General features: G+C 34.0%; 1 protein-coding gene across 1 annotated transcript; it reads left to right on the forward strand.

Moving 5' to 3' along the window:
- Positions 1–504: 504 nt before the first annotated feature.
- LOC132555082 (solute carrier family 49 member 4-like) lies at positions 505–13,527 on the forward strand. Its single transcript, XM_060219421.1, has 11 exons — positions 505–775; positions 3,632–3,722; positions 3,922–4,085; positions 5,251–5,314; positions 5,768–5,811; positions 7,239–7,368; positions 7,835–7,943; positions 10,498–10,565; positions 11,629–11,747; positions 12,424–12,606; positions 13,403–13,527. The coding sequence occupies exons 1-11, from the start codon at positions 505–507 to the stop codon at positions 13,525–13,527; spliced, it is 1,368 nt and encodes a 455-aa protein (XP_060075404.1).
- The last annotated feature ends 5,882 nt before the right edge of the window (positions 13,528–19,409 follow it).

Below are 19,409 nucleotides of genomic sequence, written 5' to 3' on the forward strand. Positions count from 1 at the left end.
AAATAAACTTACATGATATTATCTGATATTAGTAATACTAAACTTATTTCAATCTATCTGCACATGATAAAACGAGCAAATAGCACACAGGGAATATATGAAATTTACATATACAAGTGTGCAACGCACCAAGGGTCCTGATGAAACATCACACAGGGAATATATTCATTTTACATATACAAGTGTGCAATGCACCAACGGCCTCGGGGAAGCCACACAGGGGGATTGCTTACATATACAACAAGGTCCTATATCATAAATGCACCTATATGTGATGGGTTTTTAACCCCATGGTGCCTCGAAATCGATATCACATTATCTATCAAGTCTAGTAAAGTAGGTCACCGCATAGCTTATGGTCACATATCAGATGAAATAATTTTAGGATGTAAACAATAGTTTGGTTCGTTGTACCAAATAATGTTAACTGACAACCTTTTTCGGTACAAAAATATACATGTATATAAATTACGCATACCTTGATGTTGTTGAATTATCATAACAATGGATCATGAAAAAAGTGAGTCTACAACAGCACTTGTGCAGGATGACACTTCAAAGAATAGGACTTATCGAACTCGTTGGTATGTTCTGTTTCTGGTGTCCATGATGAGTTGCATCCAGAACTGTGTATGGGCGGGCTGGGGTCCCATCGCCCAATCAGCGAAGGCTGTTTATGGCTGGAATGACAGTACCATTGACATGCTTGTCAATGCTGGAAACATCGCATGTATTGTCTTTATACTTCCGGCTTCGTGGCTTTTGGATGTCAAAGGTAACAAAGGCACATTTCATTTTTTTCTACCTTGTTTCCCGTATATAAAATGTACTAGATGTGTTTACAATGTAGATTCAAACATAATTCAACTTCTCCGATGTAGCGCTTGAAAGGTTGGTCAATAGAGGATAACAGCTATTGTTATTGAGGGTCACCCGAATATCAGTAGTAAACATGTGAAGAGACTGGGAAATGATTTCTTTCCGATGTCGAAAATAAGTTTCTGAATTTTCCTATATATACCTACCAGCCAAAACCTACCTACATACCTATATACTTTATATACCACTTATCTGCATATATAAACTGTATAAACATACATACATAAACCCACATACTTATCTTAACCTTTCTACATACCTATTTATGTACTGTATATAATACCAGTTTACATATATAGACCTATATATACATACCTGCTGTAGGTACCATTGGTATTTCTTCACTTAGCATGCATTTGGTATCATGCACACTATCAACATCATTGAATTTTATACCTTATTCTAGAGGGTCCGTTTATCACATTATTCACACACATATTTACACATTATCGAATTTTATACCATATTCTGGACTGCCAGTTTATCATATATATCATGCAAAAGATTGAGTGATATTAGAACGATACCTACAACCATCATGAACAAAGACATGAGGCACCTCTGATCAAACTCTTACGAAAAATCTAAAGTTTCATCTATATTCAACAAAAAAAAAGACTTTGATATTGTATTTTGAATTTCCAAATCTTGATATTACTGAAGCAAGCACTTCACTGTAAGCATGTTTATTGGTTTATCTGTCTGGTTAATAAGTATAAGGGGATTGAGATGACCCTGTATAGATATGGTATACAAATTTGTAATAATTATATCTATGTAGAGATTTGTTTGAAAACATAAGTACCTTGAAGTAATCAAACATTTTGTTTAATATATAACATATGTTCTATATGGAGCACATTTCGGTATAAAACATATTCACACAAATTATGTATCATGATCGTGGTCCTGATCAAGTCATTATCGGCCCCATAGGCTGTCTAGATTATGACTATACCATCTGACAGGATGAAATGAAGGGCAGTAACTCAGGAAGATCAGAATGGATAAAACTGACTCTACAACAGCATTGCTGCAGGATGATGGACTTATCGAACTCGTTGGTTTGTTTTATATCTGGCGACCAATCCCGTGGCAGTGATAGAACTATTGATATCCTTGTTCCTAGGGAACAAAGCTTGTGTACAGTGTGTAACAGTGAATTGTTGATAAATATCACTTTATTTTCAGAAACTGTCTGCGATTTTACTATATATTGATAGTATATACAATATAAATATTTGAATTGTTTTTGTACAACATAAGTGAAATCATTGAAAAATCTATGTCATTTATTTCATCATGTAATTGCAAAATAGTCAGTCTCCATGCTTATCAATTTTGCAAGGGCTATATTTTTCACCAGGAATGCGTATTGTTCCCGTATCGTGTATATTAATTTCGGTGTCAAATACAGGTCTTTTGTCAATGCTGGGAATATCGGTTGCAATGTTTTCATACTTCCGGCTTTCATGACCTTTGAATGCAAAAAATTATTACCCCATTCGGTATAAAACATTTCAGCATGGATTTTCAACTTCAATAAAACGGAAACTCGGATATGATCGTAGCTGGATGTTGTGAGGATCAGAAAACAGTGGTTTATATTTAACATTCCATTTGTGAGCTTTTGAGAAATTTAATTGTATGTCATATAGCGTTTTGTTTTTGGATTTTTTTAAACGTGACCAAATTTCAAAAGCTCAGGAAGCTTCCGTTTTGAATTAGAATCATAAGTGTTTTATACAAAGGATTGCACAAGTGAATTGAACTGAACATGGAACTCGGGTAAATAGTATCCCTCAAAGCGACACAAAGTAAATTTAGAATTAGATAAATCATAGTCAGCCAATTGATTAAACTACTTTATTCAGTTTCCTTTTAGGACTCTTCAGTGAAATCGAAATATGGTATCCGTGGTTAAAACGTCTATTGTTGCTATTGTTTAATCATGGTGTTTCATGATTGAAAACATTGTTAAACGATTCCCTATAAAATAATGGACATGTTTCCACTGTTGTGGATAGCTTAGATGAAAACATTCCGCCAAAAAATCTGAAAATGTAAACAAATAATATATCGTAACTTCCTCGAAAAAAAAATTCTACATATACATTTACATAAGAACCTGTCGATCTTAGAATACAAACCCACTTTAATGAATATTAACATGTATTCTGACTATACGTTTTTGTAATAGAAGCGTGTGTACTAACTTCATTTTATTTTATTATCTACATAACCAGGTATCCTGACTTTATATGTATATATATTTACTATATTAGCATGTATGTATACGTGGCTTCGGTCGCTTAGCTACTATAAGTACGATATGTGTGTTTTCTGTTATTAACTTAATTTCTAGTTAAGTATAGTTAAGTATTTTTATATATGATATCATTTCATCAGTTTTCTTATGTTAAAGTACAGTTTATATATCATTTATCTTTACCCACATAAGTGTTATCAATCCTTGAAATATATGCATGTTAATATATACGTTACTTACTTATCTAACCAAGAGGACCCCGAGGGAGATCGGCGTTTGGCTAAATAAGGTATTTAAATCCACAGTAGGTAATTTAGTATTATTACATAATTAGCATCTCTACTCTCAATATTTTTACTTCACTAGTGAAACCACCCTCCTGCCTACTAGCCAAACCTTCTTGCCTACATGTTATTACATTAATCTATTTTTAGGTGAGAGAGGGTGTAGTTTAACGACAATAACAGTTACCTTTTTCTGTAGGTCTGCGGTTATCTGTGGTATTGGGGAGTATGGTTATTGCCGTGGGGTCAGGGCTTCGCTGTATCACTACCAAACCTACACCCGGTACCTGGTAGGAGTCTTAAAATACAACTTATAATCATCGCTTAGATGCTTATCTTTAAAAAGTTGACGTATCATTTCTCATGACGTCTACCTAAATTTGAAGCAAAGCAAATCTACTCCTTAATTTTAAATATTGATATAAATATTTGCGACAAATTTGCTTGCTTCGATGACATTCAGGTTTATACAGATGTATCATTTCACAGGCTAATATTTCTCGGACAAATATTGAATGGTGTTGGAGGTACTATCGCCATGTCAGCGCCTCCTCTACTATCCGGAACTTGGTTCCCTCCACAAGAACGGACGACTGCTACTGGTGTGGGTATATTGTTCTCTTCCATCGGAAGTGCTCTGGCTTTTTTATTAGGTTTGTACATACGTAAACCCGTTTTCTTTATCATATTACATATATTCTGTGGTACTTTGGGAATCACCATTTTTATTTTTAGCTTGAGTTTGCCTCTCTTGCGAATAAAATCCGATACAGCGTGTTGATTACTAATATCTACCATACCGCTGTTGACAGCATTTAGTAACTAACCCGATATCACCAGATAAAATATCAGTTACATTTTATTCTTGATATTCTTTGGACAATGGTATCATTGTTTTCTTTTAACCAAGTAGAAGTCTTTTAACAGGAATCTATACTTTTTTCAGCTTTGTGTTTATTTCTAATTGTGTGTTTTTCATTTATTGTAAGAATAACGTTTAATTTTTGTTTTGATGTGTTTTACATTGTTTATTTATTTGGTTATTTATTTTCCTTATTCTTTGATAATTCTTATAGTTTTAACTCATAAATAACCCTGTCTTTGTTACTGATAATCTTTACCTATTTAAAAAACGCGAACTTCTGATTAGAAGTAAAATACACAGATTTGTATGTAGTTGAACTCGAGTTATCGCCCTTGACATACATCACGTGCAAAATGTAACACCAGCTATTTAAAAGTGTGATTAATTCAACATTAAATAATTAATTTAGGACAGTTAATAACTATCCCTAAAAATGAGAGAAGTATTTGTTAAATGGTACTAATTTTATTCCAAAATTATCGTTAGAAATAAAAACATTTTCTCCCAAAATGAAATTTACCCGATCTGTAAATGATGTTGAATCGCGTAGTTTTTTGTATAACTGAATAATAGAACTGAATATATATCAGCATTATCAGATGTGCATTTATGATCATAAATGAGTAAGTCTTAGAGGTTTTACTTCAAACTTGGTGACAAATTTAAGATTAAAAAAAAAAATAGAATGGTCATGTTTTGTCAGTATTTGAAATCATAATGTTGATGACAAAATCAAACTCTCAGGCAAAAATGCTCTAAGTATATTACACCTGTGACGTAGAAATATTACACAGCCAAAACACTGGATAGCAGGTGATTATGTGATCAATGTTGATATGTAGGCCTTGAATTGACGACTTTTATACCAAAGTTTTTACTGTGACTCATCACAGAACATAGCGAAATCTATAAAGGCTTTATTTATTTACCTTCTTGTTTACAACTAATCACAGGTCCACAGTTTGTCTCCGAACCACCGAGTTGCAGCGGAAATAATACGGATGGCAATTCTACTTGGTATGTATGTATATTAGCTGAACGAAAGGTCGACCACAACAGAGGGTTTGAGAGGGTGGGGTGGGGGAGGAGGGATGAACGCTAGGAATCTTAGTTAATAAATGATAAATGTTATTCTGACTGCTAAGAAGTATATAGAGATTATATTCTGACAATGGGTATGTTCTTCTTGTGAGGTTAAATTTTAATGATAATTGATAGCAACGTTATATACATAGACATTACACTTTGAAACTGGAAGCACGTCTTCACACTTGAAAAATGCAAGGGAAAAAAAGAAAAGAAAAAAAGATGAACCTTGAAAGATTCTGAAGATAGCATTCTCTTACCCTACTACATGTGATATGCGCATCACATCTCTAGAAATATAAGGAGACAAAAAGTAAGCAAATACTAAAAAATGAACAGGCAAAATTTTATAATTTTACATGATCTTTATTTTTCTCCCAATAGGTACATCTCTGCAACAGATGCAGCCTGTAATAAAAGTGGTGTAGGTATGTTGTTATATATTCTGTTTTCAAACAAATGACAAGGTTTACTTGAATTTTAAAAGTTTTTCTTACAGTTCAATACTCTTTACTGATTTATAAATCATTATATTCACAAATATTCAATGTATTGTCACTGAGGTTTACAATGAAATATATTAAAGTAATTTATCATAAACATATTAAGTATATTTTACAGATGTTTCAATGATACGAGGACAAATACTCACTTTGAATGAGCTTGGTAAGTTACATGGGTTTTATTCCTTAATAACATTTCATAAGCTGATTTTTGGGGTGGGGAAAATATGATTTTATGAAATAATTTACATTTTATGATATAAGAATCAGTCATTGGAACTATAAATGTCATTAAATTATGACAACGGTTTATTTTGATCAAACCTTAGTGAAGAGACAGTCACAAAAACATTCAATATACTTTAAGTATTCTAGGGTGTTTTTCATGTGGTGTGATATTTTCACAAAATTAGATATTAAAGTAGACAAGTTTGAATATGTAGTTGATATATCATACTTATTTAATGCTATAGGTATGGCTTGTTTAGGACATAAGTTTGCAACTTCAATGATAGTAAAAGTGAGTATAGATCAGGATACCGATTACTTACTGTTGTGCACGTGGTCCGTACGGGGACATATCAAGATATCATTTAATGCCTATGAGCAATTTTCGGTATTGGAGATCTCATGACAGAAATATTTCATATTGTCATCTCTGCCAAAGGTAAAAACGAGCTTGTTGTTGTTTACCGTTACTAAAACTTCGGAGCGGGTATGATGAAAGGACTAAGTTTTCTTGTTCCTATTTAATCACACGTGTCACATTGACAGATTACTTGTACATGCACTGTATTATGCACTGAATAAGCATCAAAATATTGGTTCAAAGCTGAAACTTCATTTCAACGGAAATAAAAAAAATATTAACAGACTGTAGGTGTCCCATTCTGGCACACGATTACAAATTAACACAAATAAATGTATTACTACCGAAATATTTTAATCGAAGTATTCAACACGTACCGAGGTAAGCCTTACGTTACATGAGACATATTCAATACTTAAAACAAACATTTCAATTTTCGAGAAAGTAATCCCTCCTTTATCGGATACTTGCCTTTGCTTATGCGCTGAACTCAATCAAAACTTGTACTAAAAGTGTATGTAACGATTCGGTAAAGCTGATAAGTGCATTAAAATCCAGTACATTGATGCTTGGTTTTATGCATGCTTCCATCTTGAAATGTCCCCTCCGGACTTCGTTCATTGTTGTTACGATGATCTGATAGGTTCGTTATGATTTTGCTGTAATCGCATTTGGATCAATATCATTTTGACGCTTATATTCCTTACAACCATAGGAAACAAACATTTAGATGATGTTAAAATGCCTATGTAACGTAATGCAGAGTTTGGTCTGGCCGCTGCAGTTGCTACACTGACGTTGGTCTATTTCCCTAACAAACCCCCATCCCCTCCAAGTGTGTCTGCGGGGGTAAAAAGAATGAAGTTCAAAGACGGACTTCTTTCTATCGTAAGGTCAGTAATAATAAGTTCAATCTTTTCTAATACAGCACCATGGCACATTTTCTTACATTTGAATATATATATTATCAGACAAATTCGGTCTTCAACTTCCTCTACGTGCTGTAATTTGAGATAATGTGAAGCTTGAATTAACTTAATCATAGATGCCAACCTAGCTGATAAACACACGAAGAGGTATTGCAACATTATCTAAATGGAAGTAAATTTACATTCAATGAGCATGGTACAAAAACATCAACAGTGTTATATCATGTTTGTACCATAATTATCTTTTCTAACGATAATTATTTTTAAACATTAACATAGATAACCGCTATTAGCATTAAACATTATTTTCTCAAACATGAATTCAATTTTTAGAAATGTTGTTAGCGGAGCAAAATAGCAAAAACATAAAGCAAACAATACCGTAATTTAAAGTTGTATTTCATGTTTAATGTGCCCAGTTTTGTGACAGGATGTTACCATTCTGGCATCTAGCCTTGGCCTTTTCTATCCCGTCCGGAATTTACGGCATGTGGGTCAGTACGCTGGATGTCAGTGTCCATCAGTTCGGCATTTCTCAGGTAAACTAATATACTACTAATACTGGTATTATCTTTTCGGAATTTCATAGTGCATATTCATGGTCATGCTTCTTTTCGGTAATTTTCTCTCGGTTAAGTAGTTTTATCGAACATTTGATTCTAGTGTGAAAGTTAATCATTAGAGGGAGAGGCAAAGATATGAGAGCGAGAGACAGTGTTAGAGAGACATGGAGACGAGAGAAAGAGAGAGAGAGAGAAAAAGAGGGAGGGAGAGAGTAGGAGGGAGAGAGAGGGGAGTAAAAAGACGAGAGAGAGAGAGAGAGAGAGAGAGAGAGAGAGAGAGAGAGAGAGAGAGAGAGAGAGAGAGAGAGAGAGAGGAGTAAAAAGACGAGAGACAGTGGTAGAGAGTAAGAGAGAGAGTGAGAGAGAGAGGGGGGGATAAAAAGACGAGAGACAGAAAATAATCAGATTGTGGCAACAACATCTTTAATTAGATTCTTGACAATGACAAGCAACAGGTGACAATTTTGGTCACAAATATAATTTGTCCCATCTCTACTGAACTATTAACATTCTGGTAGATCATATCTATGTATTGTCAGTTTTGTCTGTTTGATATCTGTATATATTTTTCTTTGAGAGAAGCAACTGGGTCTTAGTGGTCTCCCGGAATTGAATTCAAAACCTGTGGATCTTGAGAGAATACATTTTATTATGCACACAATGTTCATTATTCTGTAAATATTTTCAAATCGATATACGGTCTCTAAAGTTATTCTTATAACTATTTATGTGTCTGTTGAAAGATTTGAATTTTGAAGTAAAAGAAAACTCATTTGAATTCAGTTCTGCATGAGAATAACCTCAATGATTTGGATCTTGTTATATATAGACAAGCGGACTTATAAAATCTCACAACGAAATATTAAAATGACAACAGTGCAAATTGTTTAAAGCATTTGCTGTATTTCAAATTCCTTTTTATTCCTTTCTAACATACAAGGTTACAAACATGACCAGAATGTCTTGTTATCACCGTCCTACACAATGTGTACCACCTCTATACTTGTATCGCCCATGCGAGTGTATCTCACCACCTTCTCTTCACTCACTTTTATTGAAGGAGTCAGTGATCTTGGAGTGAAATAGCCACTGCTCACAAAAGCTGTAATGATATCGTTTTAATACAATATGTTTTAAACATGTTCAGACGTTAAAAAATGAAAATAACTCTAATCAAATCATGACATATATGACCATAGGGTAGCAAGATACTTTATAGAAGAAATTAGTAATTCTAATTGACAAATGTAATTAATTAAGTAATATGTCAATAAACAAATTATTAACTCTGTTTTGTGAAATCAATTATCTTTTAAATGATAACAGTTTTCATCAAGAATCATGTTGCTATATATCACGTATCTCTCACCATCAGACACCAATCACATGGGGTGAGAATCTCGCGTAAATGTTAGCAAGACGTTGTTCCTATTGTCTCACATCTGTATCTGACACTGGCTAACATCACAAACATAATACTGTGTAGCTCACACTGGCTGACATCACAAACATAATACTGTGTATCTGACACTGGCTGACATCACACACATGATACTGTGTAGCTCACACTGGCTGACATCACACACATAATAATGTGTATCTCACACTGGCTGACATCACACACATAATACTGTGTAGCTCACACTGGCTGACATCACAAACATAATACTGTGTATCCGACACTGGCTGACATCACAAACATAATACTGTGTATCTTATACTAGTTGACATCACAAACATTATACTGTGTAGCTCACACTGGCTGACATCACAAACATAATACTGTGTAGCTCACACTGGCTGACATCACAAACATAATACTGTGTATCTTACACTGGCTGACATCACAAACATAATACTGTGTAGCTCACACTGGCTGACATCACAAACATAATACTGTGTATCTTACACTGGCTGACATCACAAACATAATACTGTGTAGCTCACACTGGCTGACATCACAAACATAATACTGTGTATCTTACACTGGCTGACATCACAAACATAATAATGTGTAGCTCACACTGGCTGATATCACAAACATAATACTGTGTATCTTACACTGGCTGATATCACAAACATAATACTGTGTAGCTCACACTGGCTGACATCACAAACATAATACTGTGTATCTTATACTGGCTGACATCACAAACATAATACTGTGTAGCTCACACTGGCTGACATCACAAACATAATACTGTGTATCTTACACTGGCTGACATCACCAACATAATACTGTGTATCTTACACTGGCTGACATCAGTAACATAATACTGTGTATCTTACACTGGCTGACATCACAAACATAATACTGTGTATCTTACACTGGCTGACATCACAAACATAATACTGTGTAGCTCACACTGGCTGTCATTACAAATATTTCACTGGCCGACATTATTGCTGGCAACTATAACACAGGGGTAAATCTGATTACATTTGAATTGAGAGGTCCACTAACAAATACCAGTAGTTTTGGCTATGTATAGGGAGAGACAGTTGTTCTAGGAATATGTTTTCTTTTCAGATCGAGGCGGGTTGGCTTGGTTTCTGGGGATGTGTTGGAGGAACTTTACTCGGAATTTTACTTTCAAGGCAAGTAATCTGGAATTTTAATAAAATTTGAAAATAATGCCCACACTTGTATGAATTAACAAACCCAATGTTTGATTTAAAGATGGCACTAGGAATTAGTATGTTATATTATGGAGTGTGCAAGTGGAAAGTCTTTTTAGTCTTTTTTGTCATTTGTGTTTCTTGGCATACATTAGTTGACCAACGAGATCAGTGACAAATGAATCTTTAATAATCTATTGAACTCGTTTTCCATCAACAAAATTTGAACAAATGTTTTAGGATGATAGTGCAAAGAAAAAACATTAGAAACAGTAAAACAACAAGTAATGGTCAGCTGTAGAAATACCGTATATCTAGTTTCTTATTTTGCTTACTTTCTTCTTCATCCGTTTTATTATACGCCGCCGGAGGCGGTCGTATATTGGCGTCATCTTCTCCGTCTGTACGTACGTCAATTTCTTGTGAACGCAACTCCTCCTAAACTAATCATCAGATTTTCATGAACCTTGCTCAATATCACTACTACAATAGGTAGATGTGCGTGAAGGGGCGATTTTTCGATTCTTTGATTTTTGTAAGATTTATTCCATTTTCAACTTTGTATCTGTAGCTTGCTCTTAGTGTAGCTTTGTGAACGCAACTCCTCCTAAACTAATCATCAGATTTTCATAAAACTTGCTCAATGTCACGAATACAATGGTACGATGTAAATGAAGGGGCGATTTTACGGTTCATTGGTTTTTGTAAGATTTATAATACAGACATGTTAAAAGCGATAATTAAAAGGATCAATCTTGATGTTTATATTTTCTGACGGCGTATATTGTGTCCACGGCACTCTTGTTTATGTTTGCGAAAGTTTATTTCGTCGAACCTCTTTGAATGCTGAGATCGCGAAAATTGGTAGCCATGGAAGAAAGCTGTTTTGTTGCATACGATTATAGATTTTACCTATCAAAGAGCGACTGATTTATTGATTAATACAAGCGATTAAAGCAGAAAGGACGATTTGCCGTCCATGCTGTTGACAGGGAAATACTTATATAATGTCACACGGAGGTTTGTTTCGATTTCTTTGCAGATTTGCTGACCTATTCTATAAAAGGATGAAGCTCTTCTTAATTGGCACATATTCCCTGGCAACAGTGTTTTACGTCCTATTCACGTTAATGTGTTACCAGATTATACCTGGTAGTTCAGGTAAGATTTCAAAATTTCGGATATCATTCTTTTATATATATACATACATATCAACGTAATTATGATACTCTATCTAGGAATTCAAATGAAATACTGTCTTTAAAGATAGTATAGTTTAAATGTAGGTCATTGGTTGCACTCATTTCAAAATTATTTCATTAAAATGTCTGATTAATGTGCGCCATGAGAGTCTGGTAATTCAAAGAAATATCTGTCTACCAGTGTTTCCTTAAGTGTTTTCGATTTTATGTTATTTTTCACCTAATAAAGACTTGGGTTTGCATACCCGTCGCATACCGTCAAGAACAATTTAAGTGAAGTATCATGCCCAAGGACACAACCACGTCAGCACAGATCAGTCAATTGCTCGGCTTCATGAGAAACACAAACCGCCATCAGTACGAAGCATCGAACTTTGCACCTCGCATTTTCCCCCTGAGGATATTAGGACAGCACTCTAATCGACTAAGTTATCGCATTTAGTAATGTATTAAGGTTTCATGAAAAAACATTTATCGAAAATCAATCGAAAGGTCAACGAACAACCTAAGTTCCGGTCTGCGATCTTCCAACAGAGTGCCAGTAATATGCAGACCCATTAAATCCATTCTCGTAATGTTTTTTGTCGTGTCAAACATATATTAAATTGTGGGTTGCATAACTTTTGTATTTACAGTACTGATCAACCTTACATGTATCTCCGGAAGTGTTCTTGTTACTGGAGCCATACCTCTGTTTTATGAAATGGCCTGTGAGGGCGCCTACCCTGCAGCTGAAGGTGTCATTTCCGGTTGTATCACTCTCTTCCTGAACCTCACTGGATCCTTAGTTTACCTGTTATCTTTAATACCCAATATAGGTAGGTCTTAAAGCATTGAACAGCTTTCATTTTATCAATATAGGTATCTCTAATGATATATTCTGTTGTTGTTTCTCATATTCAATATAGGTATCTCTAATGATATATTCTGTTGTCTCTCATATTCAATATAAGTATCTCTAATTATATATTATGTTGGTGTCTCTCATATTCAATATAGGTATCCCTGATGATATATTCTGTTGGTGTATCTCATATCCAATTTAGGTATCTCTAATTTAAATGTAATATTGTGGTATATTTCGATTGTGTAATATACTCTTGAAGTTTTTTTCATTAGCCGGGCCAGTCAAAAATCTGAAATCAATAACGTTGTCATAATAGCGCCATGAAATGGATGCTTCCGTTTAACTTCTTCCACATTTGAATTAACAACCTGTCCAATTCTAATTTTTCTAAACTGTCTGATAAAAAGAATCTTAAATTTCACAACTAAAAACTTCTAAAACTCGTTTTAAAAATCAGATGTATTAAAAATTGATTTAAGATCAATATAATCAAGTCCAATGATGGATTCTGGCTGCCCTTTGTCAGTCATACCCAATATATTGTCGTTTCTAAAAATCATATTTGTAACAAGACAACAACATAGTAAATTACGATATACAAATACTCTAGAAAAGAATTCGTCTTCATCCTTATATAATAGCACATCGGTGACATCAACATTGAAGTATCAATGTATGTGGCGTTATAAAAATCATGTAATTTTAATAACTACGGCACTTTTCATTGCTGTTCGATCTCTTCACGTTTTATACAATCCTCTTTGTAGGAACTGCCTGGATGAACTGGTCCCTGATAGCCGCTGTGGCGACAGCTGCCCTATTAATGGCGACATTTAATGAACAGTATCGAAGACGGAATGTTGATGTTCCGGATAATACAAATCTTTCATAATGCATAGTTAAATGCCATTAAAATAACAACTAATAATTTAGGAACTCGTATCTTCCATCCTGAAGCATTTATGTTTCTTGGAAGAGACAACAAATCTGATTGATTTTCAAAGAATATATCTTATATAGACTTTCAATGGATTTGAAAAGTACTGAATGCATTTGAGAACTACTGAATGGATCTCTCTAAAAAATATTTTATAGGTTCCCCTAGCCCTTTGTTGCGTCGGTTTGATTTTGGGTCAGATCTGAAAAGCGAAATGGCCGACAGGCGGCCATCTTGGTTTTCACCAAGTAAATTTTGTTATAACTATTTCTTGAGAAGTACTGAATATCTCTCTCTCAAATTTCCTATGTAGGTTTCCATCGGCTCTAGTGCCCGTTTTATTTTTGGGACTGATCAGACGAAAACGAAATGGATTCCAGCTGACCATATTTTATTTGGTTCTTAAAGATTATTATCGCTCTTCCTGCAAAGAATTAATGTTCAATTTTCTTGTCAATAAGAGCAAAAACACAGAAGAGAAAAGAAAGGAAAAGATCCAACGTTCACAGAACAAATGAAGGTCAAACAATTGTTGGCGACAAGATCCCTTTGGAATTTCTTGTTTTGTTTGTTTGTTTTTGTGGGGAAGTTAAGTTAGATGGTTTGATGTATGAAAGACATTACTTACTGCACTTTGATATATACGTGAATGTATTATAACATATTATAGTCTCGGGAACAATCACAATGATATGGTAGCAGTCCACAGTTTGCCGTTGTTAGATTACTGATACATAAAAGGTTTTCATCAATTTTGACAAATAAATCTTTAATCGGCGAAGTCATGTTGAAGTGGACATCGTGTTAAACGATTTATTTTCAGAACTGTTTTTGCAGAATACTGGAGCTTATTTCTATGCAAACAAATCTGTCTAGACACCAAACATTGGCTTACAGGAAGTTTGGTTTCCTTAAAGTGAGCACGTCTTCCTGTTGTGAAGCTTCTCCGAGCTGAATTATGAGTACTTTGTCGATGAATGTGAAAATTCTATTTTGAAAGTTCTTTTAAACTGAAACTTGACGTGAAAGTGGTAGCTTTTTTGTAGTGCTCTTTTATCGAAAGAATATCAAGTAGATTCATTTTAAATCTATTTGATCTTTATCTATATTTTTGAAATCACACAGAGATCGGGATACAGCACCTTTCCTTTTTGGCGTATACAATCAATTTATATTTACCGTATATAGTAAATTGGTTTATACCTTTACTAAAAACAAAATTTGTCATTGGTTGTTCTTTAGACTCATCTTGATGCTTCAATTAAAATTCCATGATTTATTATGACATTTAAGTTTGTCCTCTTGTGTTGTTTCATCTTGTGTCGAACATAAGCGTATTTGTGATAATGATGCAAATAAACCTTTTCCATTTGAGCCGTTCATAATGATTAATACTTTCATGTAGTTGATAAAACGTTTTCCAGAACTGAAATAAAATCAATATATCATTAATATACGTTTTACACAATCCTAGTTCAATACCCCTTACCACTTTTCATGCCTTTTTTGTTACCTGTAACCCCATACCTGCTTGCAGAAAACACCTGTAGGAAGTGTAAATGATCAGTTATGATATACAAAGATAGTGATATATTACTACATTTAATATCGCGGATCATTCAGTGCCTGTTTCAGCTCTTTCTTTCTTTACTGTAACAATGGGTATGTATGCGATATTAAGTTCCAGTGGTAAATATTTCCCTGATCAAACAAAAAGGGTGTGACAACAATTGATGTACTGAACTAACACATTTAACACCCGGAACAGCTTATTGTTTCCAGTTTGTCATAAACATCGTATGGTATCTGTGTTTATGAGAGGCGATAGTTCATTGTTTATCTAACTTGAAGCCTTACGTGTCATAAGCATTCAACACAACATCAGTATTGTAAAATGCAAAACAAATCATGGAAAAAACCAATATGTCAATTATATCATCATGTTTGAAGCAAAATTTTTGTACATGTGATAAATGATAATTCATTATCATGCACAAGACAGGCAAAATAACGGAAAATGGACAGATCCAGTCTCAGAATGGGGGGGGCGGCAAAAATCTGATTCTGTTACCTCAGCTGAGTGTAGTTTGTGTGGTGTTAGTTTCGACAGAATGCAAGTAGAATCGATAAAATCACTGAAATATAGATATGAAAATACAGATGCATAAAAAATGAAAAATGGGACCCCCCCCCCTCTTCCCCCCTCCATAAAAAAACTCAACGGATTTACACGTTTCACAAAAGTCACCTCTGGAATTTGAAACTCTTCAAATCGTTAAAAAAATCTTTATGTCGATTTAATATGGTGTGTTTGAGATAAGAAAAAAATAATTCCAAAACGCCACAATTTTGTTCTTATCAGATTGCAGATTGGATCTGGACTGTGATTGAAAACAAATAGACAGGTCATAAACGTGTTATTTGAAAACCTCTTTATTCGCTTACAAGAATACTATCACGGCAGAGTAAATGAAAAAGATATAAATCGTGTAGTTTTGAGAGGAGACAAATATTAGATGCTGAGAAATCAGGATTGTAATAATTGTTAGTTTGGGAATAATAAGACAATTGAAGCTAACACGAATAGGCTTTTTTCCAACTTAGGAAACATATTTTTGAAAGGCTTACAATATACTTTAAGTCTTATGGTAATCAGCATTATGCTTGTTTTAATCAACTTATCCACATTTCATTTTGTGTTAGATTGCCCCTAAAATGGTGAATAAGTAACAATCGATACCAAATCATAAACTGCCCTGATGAATGAAAATTCTCAAACCGTACTAAACACAATCTTAACTTTATTTTCTCATATAGCCATGAAGTACTAAGAAACCATCAAACGAAAATTACACAATATAAAAATGCTACAATCCTGCCCATGAACATCAGTATCTGTAAACCAGTATCATAAACAGAACGAAATATATTACTTAATTACATGTCGATTCTGCTTCATTATTGCAAATGAATCTGTGTAACATTGTCCTTCTCATCATCTGTTAGCACGTCAGTACTCATTAATGGCGAGGTTTCATTCGTCACACAGCGTTAATGAAGAAGTGATATGTGGTGTCAATCTTCGATATAGCATAACCACGTCACTTTCTGCAACACTATACAGGCAGGCTACATCTGTTTTTCTGTTAAACTTGTCATCTCACTGTCCACAACTCGGTCAAGCTCAGGTATTGTGAAGATCCTCGGTATTCTCCTAATAAGGTAAGAACTATTGAAAAACGTTTGCTTCGCATATATTTGTATGTTTTGAATTCCATTTATATTTAATTTACGATAAAATAACTGTTTTGAATTCACTCCTTTTATTAATGTACGATAAAAAAATGTCAAAATTTTGGGGGAAATGTCGACATATCACTCATGTTAGCTTTTTCAGCATTTTCAATTTTCTTCGATGGTTCAAATTTTGGCTTTTGTACCTACAGCGCTCTGTAAAGTGGATGTATATTTAACGGAATTAATCTAAAATTCAATCTTTTATCGAAACAAGAGCGAAAAACAAAAAACCATGATAACAATTCTCTTTTAAAGAATTTTAATTTTCACTTCAAAACTTCAAGAATCGATCTGACTTTCAAAAACCAAAAATGACGACCTGTTGGCTAGATTACAGTCACTTGGCCCATGATCGTTTACCTCTATACGAATGAGTTTCGGGAGTCTAATTCACATAAATATCTACACAGAAGGATAGGTTTCAGCCGAATGTTTCGTCTCCTTCCTTATCTTATGAGATTACATTTATAAATAGATATTTCTGTGAGGCAATATCAACTCAAAATTTTATTCTTGCGACTATAACAAGGGAATTCCATAAACAACTTAGATATGTGACATCAATATTATCAAAAATAACTGTTCAATTTCCAAAATGAGCACAAATCGTTACAGCTGAACGAAATGCGTGTTACTGACATTATACCAAGATCGTCATTCGCTACATTATTGACTCTGTAACCCGTCACAATCCTGTGTCCATACCTGAAACACGTCATCAGATTACAAGGGTACAAGAAGAAACTATGTCTTTCACGGCTCTTGAGCGATGTTTAAGTTTTGATATAATAATATCGATTTATTTGTAGCTCTTCGCTCTGTTTACTTCCTGATTTGGGGTTTTCTTATTAATATGTGTGTCATTTCGTTTCTTTCCTTTGCAATCTATTGAAGATGCTGCTGTATTTCAGTGATCATATTGCATCTGTCCTTCTGTCCGTTTGTTCACCTACTTTTGAGAATACTAACATAATGATATTTTAATTTTTAAATTGTGAAATTAAAAAAAAATGCTGATAAATCTTTATAATAAACACAAGTATTTAGCTTCATGGCTTGTTAATCTGACTGACAATAATATATGCTGTATTGTGTATACCGATAGGATGGTTAATGTTTTGCAGTAGCCATTTATTCAAATCTGTCGAACTTGTCAGATAATATCTACATACATGTATACGTTGATATTATCGCAAATTCCAACTAAACCGTGTAAAGGATCCCTGTTTACCTGTCAGCCTTCATGTTAATTTTACAGCATACTGGTAGTTGTTTAATATTTCAAATGCATGCGCTTTTACAAAAAGAGACAGTTTACAGCCAAAATAATCTTCGCATCAATCCCTACAACTTTGAAATACAAGTATACAAAAAGTGAACGATTTTCAAGCGATTGCTGTTTCAGTATTTCGGCCGCAAATGAGCCCCAACCCTGGAGGTTAAAAAGTTCATCCAGATACCACATATTTTGCAATTTTCCAAGCAAAGATGATTTTATAGAATAACATATTATTTTACTATTTTGTACCTGTCCTGTGGGACAAGTTTAATGCTACTTTAAGTATTGATGCTAGTGGCTAAGGTTTATTTCTATTGACCTAGTGGTTTCTGAGAAGCTGAAAATATGGAAAAGTTAACAAAAAATATTGGTGACTTTTAACCCTTTGACCTTAAATATAATTTCTTACAACTTTCTTGTGAATATGAATTGTAGTTTCATTGCAGTACCTTGATTCCGCCCCAAAGCTGCCTCATCCCCAGAGGCTAAACAATAAATTCAGAGATCATAAATTTTGCTATTTTTCAAGCGCTACTTTTAGACATCATAACAATAAAAACCGCTTATATCAGTTGTATCTGCAAGCAGAGAATGAATTATTTATATTAACATGCTTTTTCACTGTTTTGGTCCGCCTCATGGGCCCCATGGTGGTGGGAACCACGACCACGACCCCTTCTGGTATTGAAGTGTTCACGACCAAGCGTTTCACGAGAAAAAGTTGAAATGTGAAAAGTTTAACGTACGACTCAAAACGACAGATAAAAGTTTATGGCCTTTGGCTTATGTGACCTTAAAAGCTATGCAAAATAACCTATAACAAGCATTTACCAGTTTGGTCCATCTCATATTTAATTCAGTACTATGTGGTGCCAGGATTTGATTGATGGTTGTTTTATTTATTTACAAGACTTCATATACTTTCTATAACAAAAAAAAAACTCCTCCTAGATACTTAACTTTATGAGAACTTTTAAAATAAATGTATGGTTCTAATGAAGATATAACAGTAATGACTGCGGCATTTGATATCAATGTCTTTAATAATGCAGTCGACTCTAATGGAATTCCAAGCAATATCTACGATCCGGAGATTTTATATCTTTTTTAAAATTTTGGTTATATGTGCTGTTTCAATATGATTATTTCGAGATTTGTATAATTATATAGTCGTTCAATCACTATCACATGACTGATTTGTTATTCAGTCAATATGTCCATGTAGCATTATTGAGTACATTTTAGCGCATTTTAATACAAA

This window comes from Ylistrum balloti, unplaced genomic scaffold, assembly GCF_031769215.1.
Source record: "Ylistrum balloti isolate Yb309-2 unplaced genomic scaffold, AGI_CSIRO_Ybal_v1 Utg370452, whole genome shotgun sequence".
In the NCBI taxonomy this organism is placed as follows: Eukaryota; Metazoa; Mollusca; class Bivalvia; order Pectinida; family Pectinidae; genus Ylistrum; species Ylistrum balloti.